The 26,242-nt window shown below is 57.4% G+C and overlaps 1 protein-coding gene across 2 annotated transcripts in view; it reads right to left on the bottom strand.

Moving 5' to 3' along the window:
• RASAL3 (RAS protein activator like 3) overlaps window positions 1-23,588 on the bottom strand; it is a 56,197-nt gene extending 32,609 nt beyond the window's left edge. The window contains exons 1-4 of one of the 2 annotated variants that reach the window (XM_038379274.2): window positions 23,490-23,588; window positions 20,275-20,707; window positions 1,590-1,708; window positions 549-633 (exon numbers count right to left, since the gene is read on the bottom strand). In XM_038379274.2, the coding sequence (XP_038235202.1) occupies window positions 549-633; window positions 1,590-1,708; window positions 20,275-20,707 (637 nt within the window). In that variant the 5' untranslated portion in view covers window positions 23,490-23,588. Of the gene's footprint in view, window positions 1-78; window positions 167-548; window positions 634-1,589; window positions 1,709-20,274; window positions 20,708-23,489 lie in introns of those variants that run through there. The other variant, XM_038379276.2, reaches the window with a different exon arrangement.
• Between the last annotated feature and the right edge of the window lie 2,654 nt (window positions 23,589-26,242).

The raw sequence follows: 26,242 nt of genomic DNA, 5'->3' as shown, positions 1-26,242 counted from the left end.
CAAGGGGGCAGGTGCCTGGGAGTGGGAGTGGCTGGGGTGCCCATGGAGGGCAAGCTGGGTGGGGCTGCCCTGACTCACCTTTCTGCATGGCACAGAGCAGCAAGCACCACAACGCCATCGCTCCAGCTGATCCGTGGGCTGGGGCGTCTCCCCCATCAGTGCCGAGGCAGCTGGGAGCCCTGGGGGGGTGGGGAGGGGGAAGGAAGCAGCCTGGCCCTATCTCTCAGGATCAGCACACGCAGCACAGAGGAAGCCATGATACACCCGAGACATCTCTGCTCAGAGCACTTCCTCCCCAAAGCTGCATCTGCACAGCCCACAGCAGCATGGCTCACACAGCACTGGGCAGGGGGCTACAGGTGGCATGTGCATGTGCATGTATGTGAGAGTGCATGTGTAAGTGTACATGTGTGAGTATGTGATTGTACCCATGTGTGAGTATCAGTGTGCATATGGGAGTGTGCATGTGTGTGTATGAATGCATGCATACACTTGTGTGTGTGTACATGTGTGTCAGTATGCATAGCACTGTGTCAGGGCTCACTCACCGGTGTCCCTCCTGCTGCCCAGGGACAGCTGAGCGTTGGTCTCCGAAATGGAGCTGCCAGTTCTGTTCCGGCTCTTGTACAAAACCTGGGAGTAAGGAACAGAGACTAGAACATCAGCAACTGACTGACCCCGCTGTCCTCCATTCCTCCACCGGGCCTTCCTCCTTCTCTCCCTCCCTGTCGTCCCCATCCCTCTGCCGGCCTCTCTCCTTCTCTGCCATCCCCATGGCCTCCATCCCTCCACTGGACCTCCCTCCCTCCCCACAGCCCACATCCCCTCTGCTGGGCCTCCCTCCCTACCGCTCCCATCCCCTGCACCTGGCCTCCCTCCCATAGCCCCCATCCCCTCCACCCAGCCTCCTTCCCTCCCTGCCACCTCCATCCCCTCCACCCAGCCTCCCTCCGTCCCTGCCACCTCCATGCCCTCCGCCCGGCCTCCCTCCCTCCCTGCCGCCTGCCAGTCTCTCTATTCCCCATGCCCTGCTCACCCCTCCATTGCTCACCCCTCCATTCCCCAGGGCACAGTCTCCCCCCACCAGCCCTCCTGGGCAGTGGCTGCTGTGGGGTAGCTTCTGGTATTGGATCCTCCCCCCTCCCTGACCCCTGGGGCCTCTTCCACCCCAACAACACACAGGCTCAAGAAGCTACCCCAGCCTGCGGCAGGGGGTGCAGGAACCGGCTCAGCCCCAGGGCAGCAGGTTCAGCCCCCAAGGGAGCCCTTGGCAGTCTCTAAAGCTGCCGGGTAGGGACCCCTGGGGCTAAAGCAGGGGCATGAGGAGATCTCCACAGATCCAGAGTCCGGTTTGGAGCACAGTGACCAATGGGGCACAATGCTGGGAGCAATGTCCCTGCCCCTACCACAGGCCCCTCAGCACCTCGTCCCGTTCCCCCCTCCGCCCCACTTCTGAGGCCCCTCACCTCCCTTGTCCCCTCCTCCCAACCCCCAGGGCCTTCATCTCCTCATCCCCATCCTCTCATCCCACCCCGCAAGTCCCACACTTCCGTTCCCCAGCCCCCCCCTACTCCCCACAGGCCCCTCACCTCTTCGTCCCTGGCCATCAGCACCAGCTGTCCATCCACCAGGGAGAAGTTCGAGACGTCGAAGACAGGGACCTCAGGGGACGGGGTCAGTGGAATCCGCTGCACGGGGCGCACACCGTCTGGGGGGAGAGAGGCAGCTCGTCAGGTGGGTGACACCTGGCCTCAGGGATCAGATCCCCCCACATCTCCCGACTCCTTTTCCACACCCGCCTCAGTCCACCTCTCCCCCGTCCTTTCCATCCTTTCCCTCCCTTCTCTGTATACTCTTCCCCTGCCCCACTCTTCCACCTCCCTTCTCCTGTTCAGGTTTTTTTACCATGCCCATCACCATGGGATCAGTGCTGCAGTCAGGCTCTGGGCCCAGATCCCCACTGTGCTGCACTATGTGTGGGTGGCTGCCCCTGATGTAAGAGGCCCACAGACCCCATCACACCATGCCGCACTCTGGGTCTGCCCCTCTGCCCTGGTGAGTTGTGGGTCTGTGTTCATCCCCTTTGGGCTGCACGCAGGCTCTGGCAGTGGCCCTCTCTCTATAGATCGGCCTCGCAGATCAGCGCCAGGGGATCTGAGGGACTTGTGGCAATTGGCAAGCCAGGTTATTGGCGGGTAAGGCAGGCCCAGTGTTCACCAGCAGTTAGGGCCTTTGGAAGTCACTGGGGCAGGTGCTGCCCGGGGCCTGGGAGTCAGAGCTTTGCAGGGCACCTCCCCCTGCATTCATGCTCCCAGCCGGCAGGGCTGCCCCTGCTCCCAGCAGCAGCGTCAGGAGTAAGCAGCCCATGTCTGGGCTGGGCTGGAATAGAGGGGGTGGGGACCGCGCCCCTCCTGTCCTCGGGGGGGGGGGGGGGGCTCCTGCCTGCACTTGTGCATTTCAGGCGTGGGCTGCCAGGGCATGGAGCCGGTTACACTGGAATCGGTGGCAGGGGATGGGGACAGGCGGCTGCAGGTTGTTAGGCCTGGAGTTCAGTGCCTGGAACACACCCACTCTAGTTTCTACACACACGGGATGGTGCCCGGCAGAACCAGCCATGCTGCACATTTAAAATACCACTGCACCCTGCTCAAAGGGGATACCTAACGCTGAGTGTGGACCCTAGAGCAGTGTCTGGATCCACAGGGTCGGTGCTAGGCCCCCAGCTGTGAGCCAGTCTCCTTGAGGAACTCCATCCATGTGCCACACCCCAAAGGGTCTCACTCTTCCTCTAGGGCAGGCCACGCAGTCTCACTGACTCCTGAGACTGAACCACTGGGCTTCAGCCCTCCTTCTTTACCCCAGGAACTCTGCTCAGTGAGTCCAGCTGAGAGAGACCCTGATAGAGATTTGTACATGCTTCAGGGATTAATGCCCCTCACCCCATAGTTACAGTGACACACAGCGCTGTCAAAACAGTCTGGTTTATTAGTCACCAGGAACACAGCACGGGAAGTCCTTAGGTCAGCACAGAGTAATGACAGTTAAAGCACAGACCATTCTGGTTAACCCAGATCCCAGCCAAGCTGAAGTGAACCTCATGTTCAGCCTCTGTTTGTCTCTCAGGCTGTCTACACTGCACTTTTGTCGGTAAAACTTTTATCAGTCAGGGGTGTGAAAAAACATACTCCCGACTAACAAAAGTTTTATCGACAAAAAGCACCAGTATCTCCCACCAACAAAGCTACTGCCGCTTGTTGGGGGTGGTTTTATTTTGCCAGCAGGAGAGTTCTTGCCTGCCAGCAAAGAGCAGCTACACAGGAGACCTATGTGCCGCTGTAAGGTACGCAGTGTAGACATAGCCTTAGTCTGACCTCCTTGGTCAGTTCCAGGTGAGAGTCCAGCTTCTACCAGAAGCCAACATTTATCCCCTACCTCAGACCATCCCAGTCCTTTGTTCTCAGGGGCGGGAGGGGGGCGGTCTGGTCTGTGCTCACCTTCCCTGCTGAGAGAGTGGATCCAGGAGTTATTGGAACTAGCATTGTCTCTCTGGACACCATCTTGATCTGGGTCAGATTCAACTGGTTCCTTAATGACACTATTCATTCCACCCAGACAGGGAGGTAACTTACACACACCTATGGCTCTTAGCCTTCCCTGAAAGCAAACTACATGTCTACACTACAAAGTTTTGTCGACAAAAGTTACACCACTTTAATTAAACTGCTGTTGCATGTCCACACAGGCTCCTTGTGTCTGCAGAGCGCATCCACACTAGCAGCTCTTGCACTGACACAGAGAGCAGTGCACTACAGGTAGCCATCCCACTGTCCAACTGGCCGCAAGGTGCTTTGGGAAAGGTTTGCAATGCCTCATGGGGCAGGTGCAGTGTCACATAATGCAGGTTTCTCAATCCCATCATTCCATAGGCCTCCTGTTGGATTGCCAGTGCTTTTCAACTGAAGTGTATGTGTGGGGGAGGAGGGGAGAATGTGTTATAGGGAGTGTGTGTGTGTGTTGGGGGAGAGTGTGTCGGCATGCTGTCTCTTTAAGTTCAGACAGCAGCCTGAGCAACCAATCCTGGCGGAGGGGGACACGCTCCCACATCAACCCCTGGCTCTGTATAGCACAGGTCTCCCCCCTGCCGCCTCCCTCCAAGCAGCAGCGGCCCGGCTCCGCCTGCCTACTGATTCCACATTAATGGTTCTGAGATTCCCTCCCAGTTCTCCCACAGCCTCCTCAGCAGCTCTGTGAGCTCTCCAGGAATGTCAAAGCTTCTGGGAACTTTGAAACGGGAGGGGCGCATGCCTCCCAGTGGCCAAGATCAAAACAGTGAGCAGAGCGATCATGATAGGCATTATGGGATACTGGGGGAGGCCAGTTATAGCAACATAACGAATGGCAGCATCTATACCAGTTGTCACCAACCTGTAGACCACGATCAACTGGTCGATTGGAGCCTCTGACAGCTGATCGCGATCTCTGGCCATTAAAACTCCGGCAGCACAGAGGGGCTAAGGCAGGCTCCCTGCCTGCCCTGGCCCCACACTGCTCCCAGAAGCATCCAGCACGCCCCTGCGGCCCCGGGGCGGGGGAGAGGCAGGGGTCTCCGCGTGCTACTCCTGCCTGCAAGCATCGCCCCCGCAGCTCACATTGGCTGGGAATGGGGAACTGCAGCCAATGGGAGCTGCAGGGACTGTGCCTGCAGGGAGGGACAGCACGCAGAGTCATGTGCCCCCCCCAGGGGCCGCAGGGGCATGCTGGCTGCTTCCAGGAGTGGCGTGGGGCCAGGACAGGCAGGGAGCCTGCCTTAGCCCTGCTGCACCACCGCCCAAGAGCTTCCCAAGATAAGTGCCACCCAGCGGGAGCCCTCACCCCTCCAGCACCTCAACTCCCAGCTCTGAGCCCCCTGCCAGAGCCAGCAACCCATACCCCTTCCTGCACCCCAAATCCCCTGCCCCAGCCCTGAGCCCCCTCCCAAAGCCAGCACTTCACAACCCCTCCAGCACCCCAAGCCCCCTCCCAGAGCCAGCACCCCGTACCCCCTCCTACACCCCAACACTCTGCCCCAGCCTGGAGCCCCCTCCTGCACCCCAACTCCCTGCCCCAGTCTCAGCCCGGAGCCCCCTCCCACATTCCAACCCTCTCGGCCTTAGCCCAGAGCCCACACCCCCTCCCACACCCCAATTCCCTGCCCCAGCCCAGTGAAAATGAGTGAGGGTGGGGGAGAGCAAGCCACGGAGGCACAGGGGATGGAGGTAGCGGGGCGGCGCCTAGGGGAAGGGGCATGGTAGATTCTGGGTTGCACTTAAATTCAAAAAGTGATCTTGTGTATAAAAAGGTTGGAGACCACTGGACTACACTGACACTTTTGCCTCAATAAGCTCTGTGCTCTCGTGAAGGTCGTTTTATTTTGTCAGCAAAACAGCAGAGTTTTGCCGCCAAAAGTAGCTTTCTAGTTCGTACACCTCCCCTGCTTTGTCGGCAAAAGCTGCCTTTTGCTGACAAAACTGTTTAATGTAAACAAGTCCTTTTTCCGCCTCTGGGTAGCCATGTAACATATCGGGGAAACTGAGGCACACACAGGCTTCATAAAAAATATTATAATTCCCACTTTCTCACAGGCAGGCATTGGTCCACAGAGCACAGCCCCGGGCAAGATCTGCCCTCACTGAGACTTGATCAGGCCTGATTTCCCCTCCTGAGGCCCCTGTTTTTTTGTTTTTTTTGCGGGGGAGGGCAGGAGTTAGACAGAAAAACAAAACTCTACATTTCTGTCTGGTGAGAATAAATAATAATAACTATAACCTATCTCTTATCTAGTGCATTTCATCTGTAGATCTCAGCGATTAGTGTTCCTATCCCCGTTGCCTGGCAGGGGGATAGCCAACCAAGCCAATGTACAGTGGGGCACATGGTGGCTTTGCCGCCACAGGCAAGGAGCAGTGAGGTCCATCTTCAGTGCAGGTGCAATGTGCCTGCCCTTAGTAGGAGAACCCTGTGGCAGGGGGAGCTCGGGACCTCCTTGCTGGGACCTGGGCCTCTCCTGATCCCGTCCTAGGGAAGGTTTCCTTTGAGCTGGGGGTGCTCTGCCTCCCGTGCGGGGGCAGCTCTCTGCACACGAGAGCCAGCCTGCCCAACTGGAGCCCCAGTGCACAGCGAGATGGCCTCACCAACAGACACACAGGACGTGAGCCAAACGTGTTGCGTGCCTTCCTGCACATCAGCAGCACCACAAGGCAAAGGGCACCCAGCGAGGGGTGAAATTTCCAAACAGCCCCACCCCCAGCAGCTTCCCCGCACTCTGATAAGGCGATCCCCTCTCCCCACACAGACGAGGAGGCATGTGACTGGCTGGAGCCGGCTTCACCCTCGCCTCAGTCCTGGCCTGGCCACAAAGAGGAACCAGGCTTGAGAAATCGCAGCGCAATGCACCGCGGAGATGCCCTTCCCCACTGCACTAGCCAGGCCGGGCCCCTTTCTGTGCTTTGGGCTTAGACCTCAGGCAGAAGGAGTCTCACAATTTTCAAGACTGAGCACTGGCCCTAGGAGCCCCCCAACCAAGGGCAGCCACCAAGGCAATGCTCCCTGTGAGCTCACACCCAGCCTTCCCCTGCTGGGAAGAGAGCAGGATTCTGAAAGAAAGCCGGGACAGAACTTCCTGGGAATACACTGACTAGGAGCAATGACTACTCCCCCTAACGGAAGCTCAGGCCAAAGGGGAACAGCATGGGCCCACGCCCTTCACTATCATCCATACGAGGGGACGCAACAGAGCTAGGCAGAACGGCCCCAATACAACTTGGAACCTGCCATCTTGTGCTACACACCCTGAGCTCAGCCCAGACAGTCCGGGAATCCTGACATCGGTACAGCTGGCTGAGCTGGCAGGACTCCCATAGAATCACAGAATCTCAGGGTTGGAAGGGACCTCAGGAGGTATCTAGTCCCACCCCCTGCTCAAAGCAGGACCAACCCCAGCTAAATCATCCCATCACCCACTCTGTACACGTGCAGCCCTGGAGAGTCAGCCTTGGCCTTTCTGTGACCAGGACATACTGAGTGTCCAGTCCCAGAGCTACAGTTCTCTCCAAAGACCCCGCCACCCATTCCCCCAAGCCCAGGGGCCTAGCTGTGGTGTCCTGGCCAAGTCTCCTCTTCAATGGCTCCAGTGTTCCAAAACCAGGATTCGTCTCCATGTCCCATCCGAAGCTTTCGTGCAGTGTGTCTGTGTGGTGTTAAACAGCTGCTGCATCCCACCCCTGAGATGGCTGCATTTCAGTGGTGGGGGCAGCGAGCTCTCTTGGTGTGTTTAGCACTTGGGGACGTGCTCTGGTGGGTGGTGTTCTAGAAACACTTGCTAGGTGTATCCGGAGGATGGAGGTGTCTGACACTGTGGGGCCCCCCAGCATTTAGCTTCTGACTAAAAGGAATTGTGTGTCTGCCATTTTTAACTGCCTAGGTCTCAGGATTAGTCAGTCCCCACTGTCTCTCGGTTGTGAGATGACTCACACAAGACACAGATGGCTCCTCAGGGCACCAACCTTCAGATCAGCCCTTTCTGGAGCACCAGCAGAGTCCTGAAGTGCAGTTCAAATAGGTCACAGCCCTGTTTGAGCCTCGCCAGGCCACAGGAGAGCAAAGCCCCAGCCCTATCTGAGCCTCACTGGGCACCAGGACAGTGGATCCCCAGTCCCGTCTGAGCTGTGTAGGGGCCCCAGGGAAGCAACTCTAGGGGCTGCAGCCCACATAGTATTGAGCATCCTCTTTTCTCTGCAAATCCATGCTGCCCACCTGACCCTCCCCTCCCTCGAGGGCTGTGCAGCAAGATGTCCTGCACACCACAGGCTGATCCCAGGGAATGCGGGTTCATGGGCTGAGCCGGGGCTGGGGGTGCCTGAAGAGATGTCAGCAGGGCAGGTGAGAGCAGCCCTACAGGGCTCTCATTCACTGGGGGCAGGGGCAGGCCACAAGAGACACATGCAGTGGGCCCTTCTTCCACAGAACCCTTGTTCCATAGGAAGAACAGCTCAATGTCACTGATGCAGGGGTGGGAGGGGAGATTCGCTGGAGGAGAGGGGGCTGGGCAGGCAGTGGGGGGGCTGGGAGGAAGGGCAAGTGCTCCCAGGAGTGCTGGGGGGATGTGAGGGGGAACTGCTGCCAGGTGGTGACTGTGACATGTGGCAGGGAGTGGGAGGGGGGCTGCTGTGACACTGCTATGCCCAGCAGGTAGGGGGGCTGCTGTACCATCAGCTGTACTTTGTGAGACACTGTTGCGGGGGGGGGGGGGTGAGGGAGAGGGGTGTGTGGCTGTGCTGATCTCATAGCTGTCTTATTTGCAAGTCTGTCCACAGGCACAGGGCCCACCTGCCCGTATAGACTCCACAGGGACCGGGACGGCATGCTGATATGGACTCCACAGGGACTGGGACGGCATGCTGATATGGACTCCACAGGGACCAGAGCTGGGACCACCTGCCTGTATGGACTCCATAGGGACTAGGCCTGCCCACCCACATAGACTCCAATGGGACTGGGCCGGGACCCACCCATGTGGACTCCAGAGGGACCGGGAATGGGTCCGCCTACCCATATGGACTCCACAAGGTCTGGGCTGGGGCCCGCTCATCCCCCTGTATGGACTCCACAGCGACCAGGACCGGGCCCACCTGCCCATTTTGACTCCACAGGGACCGGGACTGGGCCTGCCTACCCATATGGACTCCATAAGGACTGGGACTGGGCCCGATATAGACTCCATAAGGACTGGGATCGGGCCCACCTGCCCACATGAACTCCAAAGGTACCGGGACTGCCCATCCATATGGACTCCACAGGGACCGGGACTGCCTGCCGAAATAGACTCCACAGGGACCAGGACTGGGCCCAGCTGCCTATATGAACTCCATAGGTACCAGGACTGCCCGCCCATATGGACTCCACAGGGACTGGGATGGGATGGAGTCCACTTGCCTACCCTTATGGACTCCAGAGGAACCGGGAATGGGCCCACTTGCCCATATGGACTCCACAGGGACTGGGCTGGGGCCTGCTCATCCCCCTGTATGGGCTCCACAGGGACCAGAACTGCCCGCCTGTATGGACTGCATAGGGACCAGGACTGGGCCTGCCTGCCTGTATGGATTCTATAGGGACTGGGCCAGCATGCCTGTATGGACTCCACAGGGACTGGGCCTAACTGCCTTTCTGGTTTAACACAATGGTTTCTGCTCATCGATTCTCACTACCCCTGAGCTGGAGCAGAGCAAACGAGAATCGGCCTGAGCTCCTGTCTCCCAGCAGAGACCAACACTTGAGCTGTGTGGCTGAAAGCCTGATCCTGCCTTGGCCACTGGCCAGTGCTCAGAACAGCACCCAGGGGCCACAGCTGAAACGTGGCTCAAATCACAGGCAGCCCACGTCAGGGTAGCCATGGTAGCATCTCCCCCCGCAAACCTGAGAAAACATTGTGAGAGCAGAGTCCCTGCTCGAGCAGGAGCCTTTGCTTTGTTCTGTCATGGTGAGCTTAACATGGTGACGGGAGCTGGCCTAGCCCAGCCCTGGAGATGGGGTCCTGCCTGCACAGAGCTGGCCCCACCAGACAGCTCTGCGGAGTTCGCTGAGAGTTCAGACCCTGATGCCTCTTCAGTCTCTGGCTTCTCTGCTGAGCCTGCCAGCAAGAGGGGCTCATAAAGGTTTAACCGAGCCCCATCCCACCACAGCCCACTGTCTGGCCTAGCCCCAAATCCATCTTGGGGCTACCTCCCCAGGGATTTGTATCCAGCTCCAATGCACACTCCAGCTCCATAGCTGTACGTAGATTGCAAGGCACTTAACTGACCCCCGGAGGCTGCCTGTGTGCCCCACTGCCCTCTGCTGGAAACAGTCAGCACTTCAACTGTGTGTCACAGCCCCGCTGTCGCGAACAGAATCCTCTTTACTCAAGCCACAGGGCCCTGAGCCTCTGGAGCAGGGGCATCTCCATTCTCTCCCTTATGCCACCGTGACCTTCTGGGTGGGGCCACTGCTCTCAGCTGCCTGCAAGATTAGAACTCAGCTCGTGGGATCAGGGCTTGGGAGGTAGCTGCTTGTAACAGAGGGAAGAGGCCTCGGCAGAGCCAGACCCAGAATGCCTGTGATGTGGTAATGGGCTGATCACTAGCAACAAGTTCCCCTGTGCACAGAGCTGCCAGTCACTCTGCGGAGCAAATTGAGGAGGGGGCACGGAACCGTAAAGGGGCTATAACCCAGGGAGTGGTCAACCAAGCACACATGGCCCCGCTGCAAGACTGCTGGGGTCTCCGACCCACACACACCACACACAGCCCAGCTGTGCCATGGCTGAGATCCCCGAACCACACACACCACACATGGCCCAGCTATGCCATAACTGGGATCCCCGACCCAAAAAAACGCACGTGGCCCAGCTGCGCCACAGCTGGGATCCCTAAGCCACACACAACACGCACGGCCCAGTTATGCCATGATTGGGATCCCCGACCCACACACACCACACACAGCGCAGCTACGCCACAACTGGGATCCCCGACCCACACAGACCTCAAAAAGCCTAGCTATGCCACTGCTGGGTTCCCCGACTTAACTCACACACACCGCACACGGACCAGCTGTGCCACAACTGGGATCCCCAACCCACACAGCGCTCACATGGCCCAGTTGTGCCACAGCAGGGATCCCTGACCCACACGCACCTCACAGGGTCCAGCTGTGCCACGGATGGGATGCATGACCCACACACACAGCACACTGCCCAGGTGTGTCACAACTGGGATCCCTGACCCACATGCACCTCACATGGCCCAACTGTGCCATGGCTGGGATCCCCGACCCACACACGGCCCAGCTGTGACACAATTGGGACCCCCGACCCACAAACACTGCACACGGCCCAGCTGTGCCACAACTGGCATCCCCAACCCACATGCACCACATACAGCCCAGTTGTACCACAACTGGGATCCCCGACCCCCACACATAGCCCAGCTGTGACACAGTTGGTATGCCCAACCCCAACACACCTCAAACGGCCCAGCTGTGCCACAGCTGGCATCCCCAACTCCACATACAGCATACAGCCCAGCTGCACCACAACTGGGATCCCCAACCCACATGCACCTCACACAGCCCAGCTGTGCCACGGCTGGGATCCCCAACCCAAAAACACTACACATGGCCAAGAGGTGCCAAGGCTAGGATCTCCAACCCACATGCACCGCACACAGCAAAGCTGTGCCACAACTGGGATCCCCGACCCACACAGACATCACACGGCTCAGCTGTGCCATGGCTGGGATCCCTGACCCACATGCATCTCACACGGCTCAGCTGTGCCACGACTGTGATCCCTGACCCACACAGACCTCACACAGCCCAGCTGTGCCACAATTGGGATCCCCAACTCAAATACACCACACACAGCTATATCATGGCTGGAATCCACGACCCCCCCCACAGCATACGGCCCAGCTGCACTACAACGGGGATCCCCAACCCAAATACACCACACACGGCTATATCACGGCTGGGATCCCCGACCCCACACACAGCATATGGCCCAGCTGCACCAGAACTGGGATCTCCAACCCATATGCACCTCACACAGCCCAGCTGTGCCACGGCTGACATGCCCAACCCTAAAACACTACACACGGCCCAGCTGTTCCAAGCCTGGGATCTCCAACCCACATGCACCGCACACAGCAAAGCTGTGCCCCAGCTGAGATCCCTGACCCATACACTCCACACATGGCCCAGCTATGCCACAGCTCAGATCCTTGAACCGCACAAACAACACACGGCCCAGCTGTGCCACGGCTGTGATCCCTGACCCACACATGCCACACACGGCTTAGTTCTGCCACATCTAGGATCCCCAACCCCATACACGGCCCAGCTGTGCGACAGCTGGGATCCCCAACACACACAGACCACACACAGCCCAGCTGTGCCACAACTGGTATCCCTGACCCACACTCACCTCACACAGCCCAGCTCTGACACGGCAGGGATCTCAAACCCACATGCACCGCCCACAGCTAAGTGGTGTGACAGCTGGGATCTCTGACCCATACACACCACACACAGCCCAGCTATGCCATGGCTCGGATCCCCAAACCACACACAACACACACAGCCCAGATATGCCACAACTGGGATCCTTGACACACACCACACATGGCCCTGCTGTGCCACAACTGGGATTCCCGACTGACACACACCGTACATGGCCTAACTGTGCCACAACTTAGATCCCAGATCACACACACCCCACATGGCCCAGCTGTGTCACCTCTGGAATCTCTGACAGATGCACACTATACACAGCCCAGCTGTACCAGTGATGGGATCTCCAACCCACATACACCACACACAGCAAAGCTATGCCACGGCTCAGATCCCCGAACCACACAAACAACACACCGCCCAGCTGTGCCACAACTGGGATCCGTGAACCACACTCACCTCACACGACCAGCTGTGCCATGGCTGCAATCCCCGACCCACACACACCTCACACAGCCATGCTATACCACGACTGGGATCCTCCACACACACCACACACAGCCCACCTGTGCCACAACTGCGATCCCCTACCCACCACAGACCTCACACAGCCCAGCTGTGCCACAACTGGGATCCCCAACCCTAACACACCACACACTGTGTCAGGGCTGGGATCCCCAATCCCCACACATCATACACGGCCCAGCTCCACAAGGACTGGAATCCCTGACCCACACACATGATACATGGCCGAGCTATGCCATGGCTGAGATCCCTGATGCACACACACCTCACACGGCCCAGCTATACCACAACTGTGATCCCCGACCCACACGCACCTCACACGTCACACCTGTGCCACAACTGGGATCCCCGACCCAAATACACCACACAAAGCACAGTTGTGCCACAATTGGGATTCCCTACCCACAAAAACCGTACATGGCCAAGTTGTGCCACAACTGGGATCGCCAACCACACACAGCCCAGCTGTGTCTCCTCGGGGATCCCCAACACACACACACTGCACACAACCCAGCTGCGCCACAACTGGGATCCCTGACCGAGACACAGTTCACACAACCCAGCTATGCTCCAACTGGGATCCCTGACCCACACAGACCTCACACAGCCCAGCTGTGCCACGGCTGGGATCCTCAACATACACAGACATCACAAGGCTCAGCTGTGCCACAACTGGTATCCCTGACCCACACGCAACTCACACGGCCCAGCTTTGCCACAGCAGGGATCTCCAACCCACCTGTGCCACAACTGTGATCCCCGACTCACACAGAGCTCACACAGCCATGCTATACCATGACTGGGAATCATGATCAAGACACAACTCACATGCCCCAACTGTGTCATGACTGGGATCCCGGACCCCCACAGGCCATACACGGCCAAGCTCTGCAATGACTGGGATTCCCGACCCACACACATGATACACGGCCGAGCTGTGCCATGGCTGAGATCACTGATGCACAGACACTTCATACGGCCCAGCTGTAACACAACTAGGATCCCTGACCCTCACGCACCTTACACGTCCCACCTGTGCCACAACTGGAATCCCCAACCCAAATACATCACACACCGCACAGCTGTGCCACGGTTGGAATCCCCAACTCCAACACACCTCACACGACCCAGCTGTGCCACAATTGGGATTCCCTACCCACAAAAACTGTACACGGCCAAGTTGTGCCACAACTGGGATTGCAGAACACACATGGCCCAGCTGTGTCTCCTCTGAGATCCCCGACACACACACACACCGCACATGGCCCAGCTGTGCCACAACTGGGATCCCTGACCGAGACACAGTTCACACAGCCCAGTTATGCTACAACTGGGATCCCCGATGCACACAGACCTCAAAGAGCCCAGCTGTGCCATGTTTGGGTTCCCCAACCCACACACAGACCTCACACTGCCCAGCTGTGACACAACTGAGATTCCCGACCCAAACGCACCACACACAGCCCAGCTGAACCACAGCTGGGATCCACGACACATTCAGCCCATCTCTGCGACAACTGGGATTCCTGACCCACACACACCGTACCCGGCCCAGCTGTGCCACAACTGGGATCCCCAACCCACACACACCACACACAGCCAAGCTGTACTACGGCTGGGATCCCAACCCACAGACACCACACATGGCCCAGATATGCCACGTCTTGGACTCCCAACCCACACACACTTCACATGGCCCAGCTGTGCCATGGCTGGGATTCCCAATTCACACACACTGTACACAGCTCAGCTGTGCTACAACTGGGATCCCCGAACTTCACACACCTCACAAGGCCCATCTGTGCCAAAACCGGGATTCCCGACCCACATACACCGTACACGGCGCAGCTGTGCCACAACTGGGATGCCCCACCAAAACACATCGTGCATGGATGAACTGTGCCACAACTGGGATCCCCAACACACAGATCTCACACAGCCCAGCTGTATCATGGCTGGGATCCGCAACACACACACACATGGCGCATCTGTGCGACAACTTGGATCCCCGACCCACACACACTGCACAGTGCCCAGCTGTGCCACAACTGGAATCCCCAACCCACACATTCGTCACACCACCAGGGTGTGCCACAGCTGGGATCCCCGACCTACAGACACCCTGCATGTCCCAGCTGTGCCACAACTGGGATCCCCAATCAACACACACCGCACAGGGCCCAGCTGTGCCACAACTGGGATCCCCGACCCACACACACCACACACAGCCCAGCTATGTCACAGCTGCAATCCCCAACCCACATACAACGCACACGGCTCAGCTGCGACACAACTAGGATCCCTGACCCACACACACCATACACGGCCCAACTGTACCACAACTGGGATTCCTGATCATACACATCACATACGGCCCAGCTGCGCCACATCTGGGATCCCTGAACTATACACAGGATCAGCTGTGCCACATCTGGGATGCCCGACTGAAACATACTGCACATGGCTGAGCTGTGCCACAACTGGGATCCCTGACCACACACGGCCCAGCTGTGTCACACACACCACACACAGCTCATGACCCACATGCACTTCACACAGCCCAGTTGTCCCTCAACTGGGATGCCAGAATGAAACATACCGCACTCGGCCGAGCTGTGCCACAACTGGGATTCTTAATCACACACGGCCCAGCTGTGTCACCTCTGGGATCCCCGACTGAGACACGGTTCACATGGCCCAGCTGTGGCACAACTGGGATCCCCAACCCACACACAGACCTAACACAGCCCAGCTGTGACTTGGCTGGGATCCCCAATTCACAGAAACAGTATATAGTCCAGTTGTGCTAAGACTGGGATCCTCGAACTTCACACTTCACACGGCCCAACTGTGCCACAACTGGGATCTCCGACCCAGACGCACCACACATGGCCCATCTGTGCCACGACTGGGATCCCCGAGCCACATAGATCTCACACAGCCCAGCTGTGCTAGGACTGGGATCTCTGACCCACACACACACCGCATACTGTCATAGATTCATAGATACTAAGGTCAGAAGGGACCATTCTGATCATCTAGTCCGACCTCCTGCACAGCGCAGGCCACAGAATCTCACCCACCCACTCCTACGAAAAACCTCACCCATGTCTGAACTATTGGAGTCCTCAAATCATGGTTTAAAGACTTCAAGGAGCAGAGAAGCCTCTCTCAAGTCAACCATGCCCCATGCTACAGAGGAAGGCGAAAAACCTCCAGGGCCTCTCCAATCTGCCCTGGAGGAAAATTCCTTCCCGACCCCAAATATGGCAATTAGCTAAACCCTGAGCATATGGGCAAGATTCACCAGCCAGATACTACAGAAAATTCTTTCCTTTGTAACTCAGATCCCATCCATCTAATATCCCATCTCAGGGGATTAGTCCTATTTTCCCTGAATATTTAAAGATCAATTACTTACCAAAATCCCATTATCCCATCATATCATCTCCTCCATAAACTTATCGAGTAGAATCTTAAAACCAGATAGATCTTTTGCCCCCACTGCTTCCCTTGGAAGGCTATTCCAAAACTTCACTCCTCTGATGGTTAGAAATCTTCGTCTAATTTCAAGTCTAAACTTCCTGGTGGCCAGTTTATACCCATTTGTTCTTGTGTCCACATTGGTGCTGAGCTTAAATAATTCCTCTCCCTCTCCTGTATTTATCCCTCTGATATATTTATAGAGAGCAATATCTCCCCTCAACCTTCTTTTAGTTAGGCTAAACAAGCCAAGCTCCTTAAGTCTCCTTTCATAAGGCAAGTTTTCCATTCCTTGGATCATCCTAGTAGCCCTTCTCTGTACCTGCTCCAGTTTGAATTCATCCTTTTTAAACATGGGAGACCAGGACTGCACACAGTATTCTAGAAGAGGTCTCACCAGTGCCTTGAATAATGGTACTAAAACCTCCTTATCCCTACTGGAAATGCCTCTCCTGATGCATCCCAAAACCGCATTAGCTTTTTTCACAGCCATATCGCATTGGCAGCTCATAGTCATCCTATCATCAACCAATATTCCAAGGTCCTTCTCCTCTTCCGTTACTTCTAATTGATGTGTCCCCAACTTATAACTAAAATTCTTGTTATTAATCCCTAAATGCATAACCTTACACTTCTCACTATTAAATTTCATCCTATTACTATTACTCCAGTTTACAAGGTCATCCAGATCCTCCTGTATAATATCCCAATCTTTCTCTGAATTGGCAATACCTCCCAGGTACCTCCCAGGTACCTCCCAGGTACCTTTGTATCATCTGCAAACTTTATTAGCACACTCCCACTTTTTGTGCCAAGGTCAGTAATAAAAAGATTAAATAAGATTGGTCCCAAAACCGATCCCTGAGGAACTCCACTGGTAACCTCCCTCCAACCTGACAGTTTGCCTTTCAGTAGGACCCGTTGCAGTCTCCCCTTTAACCAATTCCTTATCCACCTTTTGATGTTCATATTGATCCCCATCTTCTCCAATTTAACTAATAATTCCCCATGTGGCACAGTATCAAATGCCTTACTGAAATCTAGGTAAATTAGATCCACTGCATTTCCTTAATCTAAAAAATCTGTTACTTTTTCAAAAAAGGAGATTAGGTTGGTTTGGCACGATCTACCTTTTGTAAAACCATGTTGTATTTTGTCCCATTTACCATTGACTTCAATGTCCTTAACTAATTTCTCCTTCAAAATTTTTTCCAGGACCTTGCATACTACAGATGTCAAACTAACTGGCCTGTAGTTACCCGGATCACTTTTTTTCCTTTCTTAAAAATAGGAACTATATTAGCAATTCTCCAATCATTTGGTACAACTCCTGAGTTTACAGATTCATTAAAAATTCTTGCTAATGGGCTTGCAATTTCAGGTGCCAATTCCTTTAATATTCTTGGATGAAGATTATCTGGGCCCCCTGATTTAGTCCCATTAAGCTGTTTGAGTTTCACTTCTACCTCAGATATGGTAATATCTACCTCCATATCCTCATTCCCATCCCCTTTAGCCTTATTAAAGACTGAAGCAAAGTATTTGTTTACATATTGGGCTATGCCTAGACTATCTTTAACCTCCACTCCATCCTCAGTGTTTAGCGGCCCCACTTCTTCTTTCTTAGTTTTCTTCTTATTTATATGGCTATAGAACCTTTTACTATTGGTTTTAATTCCCTTTGCAAGCTCCAACTCTACTCGACTTTTAGCCTACATGTTCTGACCTCAATAAGGTAGCTTTCCTTGCTGATCCCTCCCATCTTCCACTCCCTGTATGCTTTCTGCTTCTTCTTAATCGCCTCTCTAAGATGCTTGCTCATCCAGCTTGGTCTACAACTCCTTCCTATGAATTTTTTCCCCTTTCTTGGGATACAGGCTTCTGATAGCTTCTGCAGCTTTGATTTAAAGTAATTCCAGGCCTCCTCTACCTTTAGATCCATAAGTTCTTCAGTCCAATCCACTTCCCTAACTAATTTCCTTAATTTTTGAAAGTCAGCCCTTTTGAAATCAAAAACTCTAGTTGCAGATTTATTTTTGTTAATCCTTCCGTTCAGTTTGAACTGAATTAGCTCATGATCACTTGAGCCAAGATTGTCCCTTACAACCATTTCTTCTATGAGGTTCTCGCTACTCACCAAAATTAAATCTCAAATGGCATCCCCTCTCGTCGGTTCAGCAACTACTTGATGAAGGAATCCATCAGCTATCGCATCTAGGAACATCTGAGCCCTATTATTATTACTAGCACTGGTCCTCCAGTCTATATCTGGAAAGTTAAAGTCTCCCATGATCACTGTCCAGCGGCACCATGGCTTGGATCCCTGACCCACACACACCACACACAGCTCAGCTTGTCACGACTGGGACTTCCGACCCACACACACGGTACACAGCCCAGCTGTGCCACAACTGGGATCCCTGACCCAGACACACGCCATATGGCTCAATTGTGCCATGGCTGGGATCCCCAACTCCCAAACACCGCACACAGCCCATGGGGACCCATGACCCACATGCACTTCACATGGCCCAGCTATGCCACAGCTGGGATCCCTGACCCAAACACACTGCACAGGGCCCACTTGTGCCACAACTGGGACCCCCAATCCACATGTTTCTCACACCGCCCAGCTGTGCCACAACTGGGATCCCCAACCGACACACACCGCACATGGACCACCTGTACCACGGCTGGTACCCCCAACCCACAAGTCCCTCACATGGCCCAACTGTGCTGCAGATGGGCTCGCCGACCCACACATACCTCACCGGCCAGCTGTGACACCTCTGGGATCCCTGACTCATACACAGACCTCACACGACCCAGATGTGCCACAACTGGGATCCCCAACCCACACACACTGCACAAAGACCAGCTGTGCTACAGCTGGGATCCCTGTCCCAGCCACACTTCACATGGCCTAGCGGTGCCACAAGTGGGTTCCCCGACCCACACGTTCCTCACACAGCCCAGCTGTGCCACAGCTGGGATCCCCAACCCACAGACATGATACATGACCCAGCTGTGCCATGGCTGGGATCCCCGATGCACACGCACCTCACACGGCCCAGCTGTGCCACGGCTGGGATCCCCGACACACACTCACCTCACACACCACACACACCTCAACTGGGATGCCCGACTGAAACATACCGCACATGGCCGAGCTGTGCCACAACTGGGATTCCTGCCCACACACACACACACACAGCCCAACTGTGTCACCTCTGGAATCCCCAACACACACACACTGCACATGGCCAGCTGTGCCACAACTGGGATCCCTGACCCAGACAAATGCCATACCCAACTGTGCCATGGCTGGGATCCCCGACCCCCAGACACCGCACATGGCTCAGCTGCACCATGGCTGGGATTCCTGACCCACACACACCACACACACCCCAGCTGTGTCACAACTTGGACTTCCGACCCACACACAAGGCACATGGCCCTGCTGTGCCACAACTGGGATCCCCAACCCACACACACCGCACACAGAACAGCTGTGCTACGGCTGGGATCCCTGTCCCTGACACACCTCACATGGCCTAGTGGTGCCACAGGTGGGATGCCCAACCCACACTTTCCTCACACGGCCCAGCTGTGCCACTGCTGGGATCCCCGACCCACAGACATGATACACGGCCAGCTGTGCCATGGCTGGGATCCCTGATGCACACGCACCTCACACGGCCCAGGTGTGCCACAACTGGGATCCATGACCCACACACACCTCACACGGCCCAGCTGTGCCAGAACTGGGATCCCCAACCCACATGCACCACACTCAGCCCAGCTATGCCATGGCTGGGATCGCCAACCCATACGCACCTCACACAGCCCAGCTGTGCCATATCTGGGATCCCCAATCCCCACACACGGGCCAGCTGTTCCGTGACTGGGATTCTTGACCCATACACAGCACACATGGCCCAGCTGCGCTACAGCTGGGCTCCCCAACCCACACGCACCTCACATGGCTCAGCTCCGCCACAGCTGGGATCCCCGACCCACACAGACCTCACACGGCCCAGATGTGCCACGGCTGGGATCCCTGACCCACATAGACCTCACACGGCCCAGACGTGCCATGGCTGGGATTCCCCGACCCACCCATACCTCACACGGCCCAGCTTTGGCCAGTCTAGTTCCAATTGCCCCACTGCCCTGGATGCCCATTCCCTGGCTGGACACAGCCCAGCGCTGAGCGTTCAGCCCCATGCTGTGGACCCTTCTTACCTTTGGCTGCCTCCTGAGATGCCAGCTCTGCCTTGGGCCCACTCTCCGGGCTCCTGCGATGGGACCTGGAACGCAGGTATTTTCGCAGGTTCAGCTTAATGCCCTCTTGGCCCTTGGGCTCCTTGGGCACCTTGGCCGGGGCAGAGAACGCTCTCTGGAACACAGATCTCCGGGCGGCTGCTTTGCTCTCCACAGGCTCTGGGGGCTCGGTGCCTGGGCTGCTCTTGGCCATGCGTACCTCAGGGGCATCAGTCTCAGGCTGGCTATGAGCGCGCTTCCAGTTGTGCAGTTTGGCCCAGCGGCTGCTGGCAGGGGGCATGGGGCACCGCTCAGGCTCCGGCTCCCTCTCCCCACCCTGGGGGCCTGTCCGCCATTTGTAGGATGTCAGCGGGGATGGTGCCGCAGGTGCGGGTGGTGGGGTCATCTCCTCCATCTGCAGAGCAAGAGAGAGGGGGCATGCGACTGTGCCGTGACAGTGACGCATGGTCCGGCCCGGAAACGGGACCTTGGCACCGGAGCCACCACATCCCACAGGAATGGAGGCGGCAGGGGATGGGGATGGGAGTGGGCAGCAGGAGACGGGATGGGAAGGGCACATTGGGCATGGGATGGGGCAGCAGAGAGAGGGTGGGATGGGGCAGCAGGAGAGGGTGAGATGGAGGCAGAGAGGATGGGGCAGCAGGAGACGGGGTGGGAAGGGCGCATTGGGGATGGCATGGAGCAGCAGAGAGAGGGTGGGATGGAGGCAGAGGGGATGGGTTGGGGCAGTAGGAGAGGGGGTAGGAGGGGGCATTGAGGATGGGATGGGGCAGCAGAAGAGGTTGGTGGCATGGGGAAGAAGGCATAGGTCAGCAGGGGAGTGGGCTAGTAATTGGAGCCTCTGAGATTTTGATGTGCCCATGATGCTTCTGACGGCCCACCAGCCTCTGGTGCAAAGGCAGGGGGCCTGGGCCAGGTATCCATGAGTTCCCAGGGCAAACCGGGTACTAGGGGAGTGGAGGGACTGCCAGGGTTTATTCTGCACTGCCAAGCCCTTGGGGGCACGCATGTGACTCACACAACCACAGTGCAGCTCAGCTGCGCTGGACTGGGCATGGTGCGGGGCCTGGTAGCAAAGGATGGGGTGTCCAAGAGGGACAACGGAGGCAGATGGTCCCCCTGGTTGCCATGGTTTCCCTGGGCTGTGTGCTGCCCCACTGGCTCCCGGGCTGTGCTTGCTGCATCATGTGCTCTGGAGCATGGCAGCCTGCAATGGGTGGCTGGGGACAGCTTCTTTCCTTTCTTTCCTTTGGTGGCGCAGGCCTGGCTGGTCTCAGTGGATGAACCCACCAGTGCCCACAGGCAGGTCCGAGCAGGCTCCCACTCAGGGCTGGGCCCAAAGAGAAGAGAAGGGCCCCTGCTGTTAGTGGCAGTGAAGGGAGCTCTCCTGGAGCCCAAGTAGGGTGACCAGACGTCCTAATATTATGGGCTTTGTCTGATATGCATAACTATACACACACCCCCTGCCCAGAAAAACAAAAGTGTCCTGGTTTTTCACACTCGCTGTCTGGTCACCTGAAGCCCAAGCAGTAGAGACTTGGGATGCTGGAGGGCAGGGCGCTGGCTCTAGTCCCGGGCAGGGTTGGGCGGTTTGTGGTGTGTGGATTTGCCCCTGTCATGGGCATCAAGAGCCTGTGGGGAAAGCGCTGGTGTTGCAGCCCGTGGGAAACCTAAGGTTTGTAGCTCTGGATGGTGGGTGCCCCCTCTGAGTCTAGGCTGCTACAGCCTGGCAGTGCAGCAATGGGAGAGGGTCCTGGTGGGGACAGCAGGGGATGCGGGAAGGCTGGGGGCAGGGTAGCCAGACTAGAGGGGTCTGGTGCTCCAGGTCCCCCTGGGGCACCTGGCCAGGATGAGTGCTGGCTGGGGGAGGGGCCCTGGTGCTCTGGGTCTCCCCCTGACACCAGGCAAGGTGCATGCTGTGGGAGGCAGCACGGCCCCTCCCTGCCCTGCACAGAACCAGTCCTTCCACTTCCCAGGCTGGGCAGAGATGCCAGGCTGGGAGAGGTGCGACGCTCAGGCCTGGGCTGAGCAGCCTTTGCCATGGGGTGCAGACTGCGGCACTTCCGCTCCCTCTGGCTCTTATGCTGCTGCTGCACCTCCCCCCCCGGCCCCCCCCAGCCATTTCCTCCCTGGCACCTGGCCCTGCGCTCCGTCAGTTTCTGATGTAAATAAAAGGCCCCCAGGTTCCTGTGGCTGCAGGGGGGAGGGGGCAATCCCCAGGGGCCTTTGCCCCTAGTGCCAGAGCTCCTGGGGGCCAGACTAGAGTGAAAGGAGGGGCAGGGCTGGCCACAGCCCACAGGCTGCCCTGAGCACAAGGGCTCCTCACCGGGTACCAGCCCCTTGAAAGCCCCATGGGCCCACATGTGAGCCACACCAACCAGTGGGGGAAGGGACACAGCACCCTTACGTGGGCCATCTGGCCAGTACCACACACCAGGGTTCTGGAGCCCAGACACCTTACGTGCCCCCAGATCACAGGTGGTCCTGCCCCTCTGCCCTCATGGGCCCAGTATCTGACCCTGCTGGCTGCTGGCACGGGGGGGGGGAGGGATGGACCAGCCCCCCTTGCCTGGAGTTCCTGGGGCAGGCAGGAAGCAGCGCCCCCTCAAGTGCTGCTGACATATGTGCCGGTGGGGGTGGGTGGGGGGTTGCAGGCACGCGGGCAGATGGGGCTAGGTGCCAGCCACTTTCCTCTGTTTCCCCAGCAGCACTGAGGGCATGGGGCTGACAGCTTTCCCCGACCCCCCATCTCTTCCTCCTCCCCCCCATGTCCCCTCTTCTCCCCCAGCCTCCCCATATCCCCTGCTTCCCCTCCTCTCCCCCCATCTGCCCATGTCCCCTGCTCCCTCCAGCCCCCTTCTATCCTCCCCCCCAGTCCTCTGCTCCCTCCAGTGCCCTCTTTTCCCCCCAGGACCCCTGCTCCCCCCATCTCTCCATGTCCCCTCCTCCCTCCAGTTCCCTCTTCTCCATCCCCTCCCAGCCCCCGTTCCATCCTCCCCCTGGGCTCCTGCTCCCCCCATCTCCCCATGTCCCCTCCTCCCTCCAGTCTCCTCCTCCCCGCGGGATCCCTGATCTCCCCCATCTCTCCCCCTCCCAGGCGCCCTGCTCCCCCCTCCGGCCACCCGTGCCGAGCGGCTCCCACCCAGCCGCAGCAGCCCGCGCGGCGGGAGCGGTACCTGAGCTCCCTGCTGCCGTCCCTCGCTCGCTCTCCGGCTGGTCCGCCCCGGCAGCGCTGAGCTGTGGCGAAGCCCATGTGATCAGGCAGCAGATGCTAATCTCGCCCTCTCCTCCGCCTGTGGCTGAGCGGTCCGATGGCATCTCCGCTCCCAGCGAGGGGGGGGGGGGGATGTGGGCCGCAGGAGAGGGGATAGGAGGGGGCACTGGGGATGGGATGGGGGCATGGTTCTGGCTAGGCCCAGGCCCATCAGGTGCTCTCAGGCACATGGACTGGGCTGGGACTATGCCAAGCTGCGCCCATGACAGGCTCGGCAGAGCCCATAACCCCATCGCCCCCCTCTCCCCCTGCAGGCACAACCCCATTCCCCCCTTCCCCTGCAGGCACAACCCCCCTGCCCCCCCTCCTCCTGCCAAGGAGTTAACAATAGGTGCCGTCGTCGTTAGGTTTCAGAGTTAACAGGACCAGGTCTCTCTGAGCTGAGATATATGGGGCTGTGCAGACTCCAGGAAAGTGCAGCATGGGTCACACACCACACTAGCAAGGTATCTTTGCAGTCAGAAGGACCCAGACTAGGTTATTTTAAATGGAAGTTGAGAACCTGCAGCACAAGATGCAGCCACCGGGGAGTTGGACACCAGAGGGCCTTTGCAAACTGTCAGCTCTTCAGTGCCCCATTGGCCCAGACAGCCTGGTATTGCTAGGGCAGCTGGCCCATTTGCACCACCTCTGAGAATTTGCTGCTGTCCCCCACCAGTGACACTGGTATGGCTGTTGCTGGCACAGTCAGTCCGTCAGCATTTCTAGTGGCACAGCTGGTGCTGGCACGATCAGTCCATTGGCATTTCCACTGGCACGGCCGGTGCTCGCATGGTCAGTCCGTCAGCATTTCCAGTGGCACAGCTGGTGCTGGCACAGTCAGTCCATTGGCATTTCCACTGGCACAGTTGGTGCTGGCATGGTCAGTCCATTGGCATTTCCACTGGCACAACTGGTGCTCGCATGGTCAGTTCGTCAGCATTTCCAGTGGCACAGCTGGTGCTGGCACGATCAGTCAATTGGCATTTCCACTGGCATGGCTGGTGCTCGCATGGTCAGTCCGTCAGCATTTCCAGTGGCACAGCTGGTGCTGGCACGATCAGTCCATTGGCATTTCCACTGGCACGGCCGGTGCTCGCATGGTCAGTCCGTCAGCATTTCCAGTGGCACAGCTGGTGCTGGCACGATCAGTCCATTGGCATTTCCACTGGCACGGCCGGTGCTCGCATGGTCAGTTCGTCAGCATTTCCAGAGGCACAGCTGGTGCTGGCACAGCCAGTCCATTGGCATTTCCACTGGCATGGGTGGTGCTGGCACGGTGTGATGAAACGGGACTGTTCTTAATGTTTCCTCTGAATATTGTGGGGGTGCCTCAGTTTCCCTTATGCGGTTCTTAAGTATCTAGGTGGTGGGATAAGGGTGTATGATCATTGCCGAACCCTAGAGGGCAGGTGTGTGCAGGGGTCTGGACACAGAGAATGGCCAATACCCTGTTTCCTGGCAACTGATGGCCTGGCCCTTCCCCCCTGCAAGGTGAGAGCTAAAGGGATGGAGAACAAAGGAATCCGGTGACCTCCTGGCCCGGGAAAGGGACAAAGCCCAGAGGAGGAGGGTCTGGAGAGGGTTTCAGTTTGGGGCTGGCTGGGGACATGGAGTGAAGTGCAGACGGGGTTGTCTGGCTCACTGCCCCCCAAAATAGACCCAGCTGAGGGGGTCCTGTTCTCTGCACCTACAAGCTCTGGTTTAGACCATGTTCCTGTCGTCTAATAAACCTTCTGTTTTACTGGCTGGCGGAGAGTCACGTCTGACTGCGGAGTTGGGGGGCAGGACCCTCTGGCTTCCCCAGGACCCTGCCTGGGCGGACTCACTGTGGGAAGCACATGGAGGGGCAGAGGATGCTGGATGCTCCGAGGTCAGACCCAGGAAGGTGGAAGCTGTGTGAGCTGTGTGTCCTGCAGACAGGCTGCTCACAGAGAGGAGACTTCCCCAGAGTCCTGACTGGCTTCGTAGGGAGCAGTTCCAGAGCATCGCCCGGGGACTCCATGGCACACGGTCAGTCCATTGGCATGTCCGCTGGCATGGCTGATGCTGGCACCGTCAGTCCGTAGGCACGTCCACTGGTACAGCTGGTGCTGGCACGGTCAGGCTGTCCACAGCACCCACTGGAATTGCTGGTATGTCAGACAGCAGGAGACGGGGACGTGGAGTGTGGCACCAGCGGGGCATGGTGGCAGGGAGGGGAGCTCCGAAATGTATTTGGCCAGGGCCTGCTCTTCATTGCAGGAAGTGCTAGGAGCAACCACAGATGAGCTCCGGACAGCGGTACCCCAGCGCCCCCTGGTGAGTTCCCAGGGAATTCGAACTTGCCTACTTCTGGAATGGCAGCAGCACCTGGACTCAGGACTCCCCCTGCTTGGCATCGCACCCTGGCACAAGATGTATTTAGTGCAGAGGGCCGCAAGTGGTATCTAGGGCACTGGGTTGGCCTGGGGTACTGGCTCGCTTGGGGCACTGGCGAGCCTGCAGTGCCAGCTCCCCCATGTTCCCAGCTGCTGAGTTGCACTGGAAGAAGCTAAAGGCAGGCAAAGGCTGGAGCTCCTATGGGGTTTGGGTATGGAGTGGCAAAGAGGAGGGGTATGGGGCTGGAGAGCGGGGTCAGTTGCTGGGTTAGAATTAGACGGACGTGGATGTCGTGGGCCATTTTCCAAACGTTTC

This window comes from Dermochelys coriacea, chromosome 20, assembly GCF_009764565.3.
Source record: "Dermochelys coriacea isolate rDerCor1 chromosome 20, rDerCor1.pri.v4, whole genome shotgun sequence".
NCBI classification, from domain to species: domain Eukaryota; kingdom Metazoa; phylum Chordata; order Testudines; family Dermochelyidae; genus Dermochelys; species Dermochelys coriacea.
This window is presented reverse-complemented; position numbering and strand designations above follow the sequence as displayed.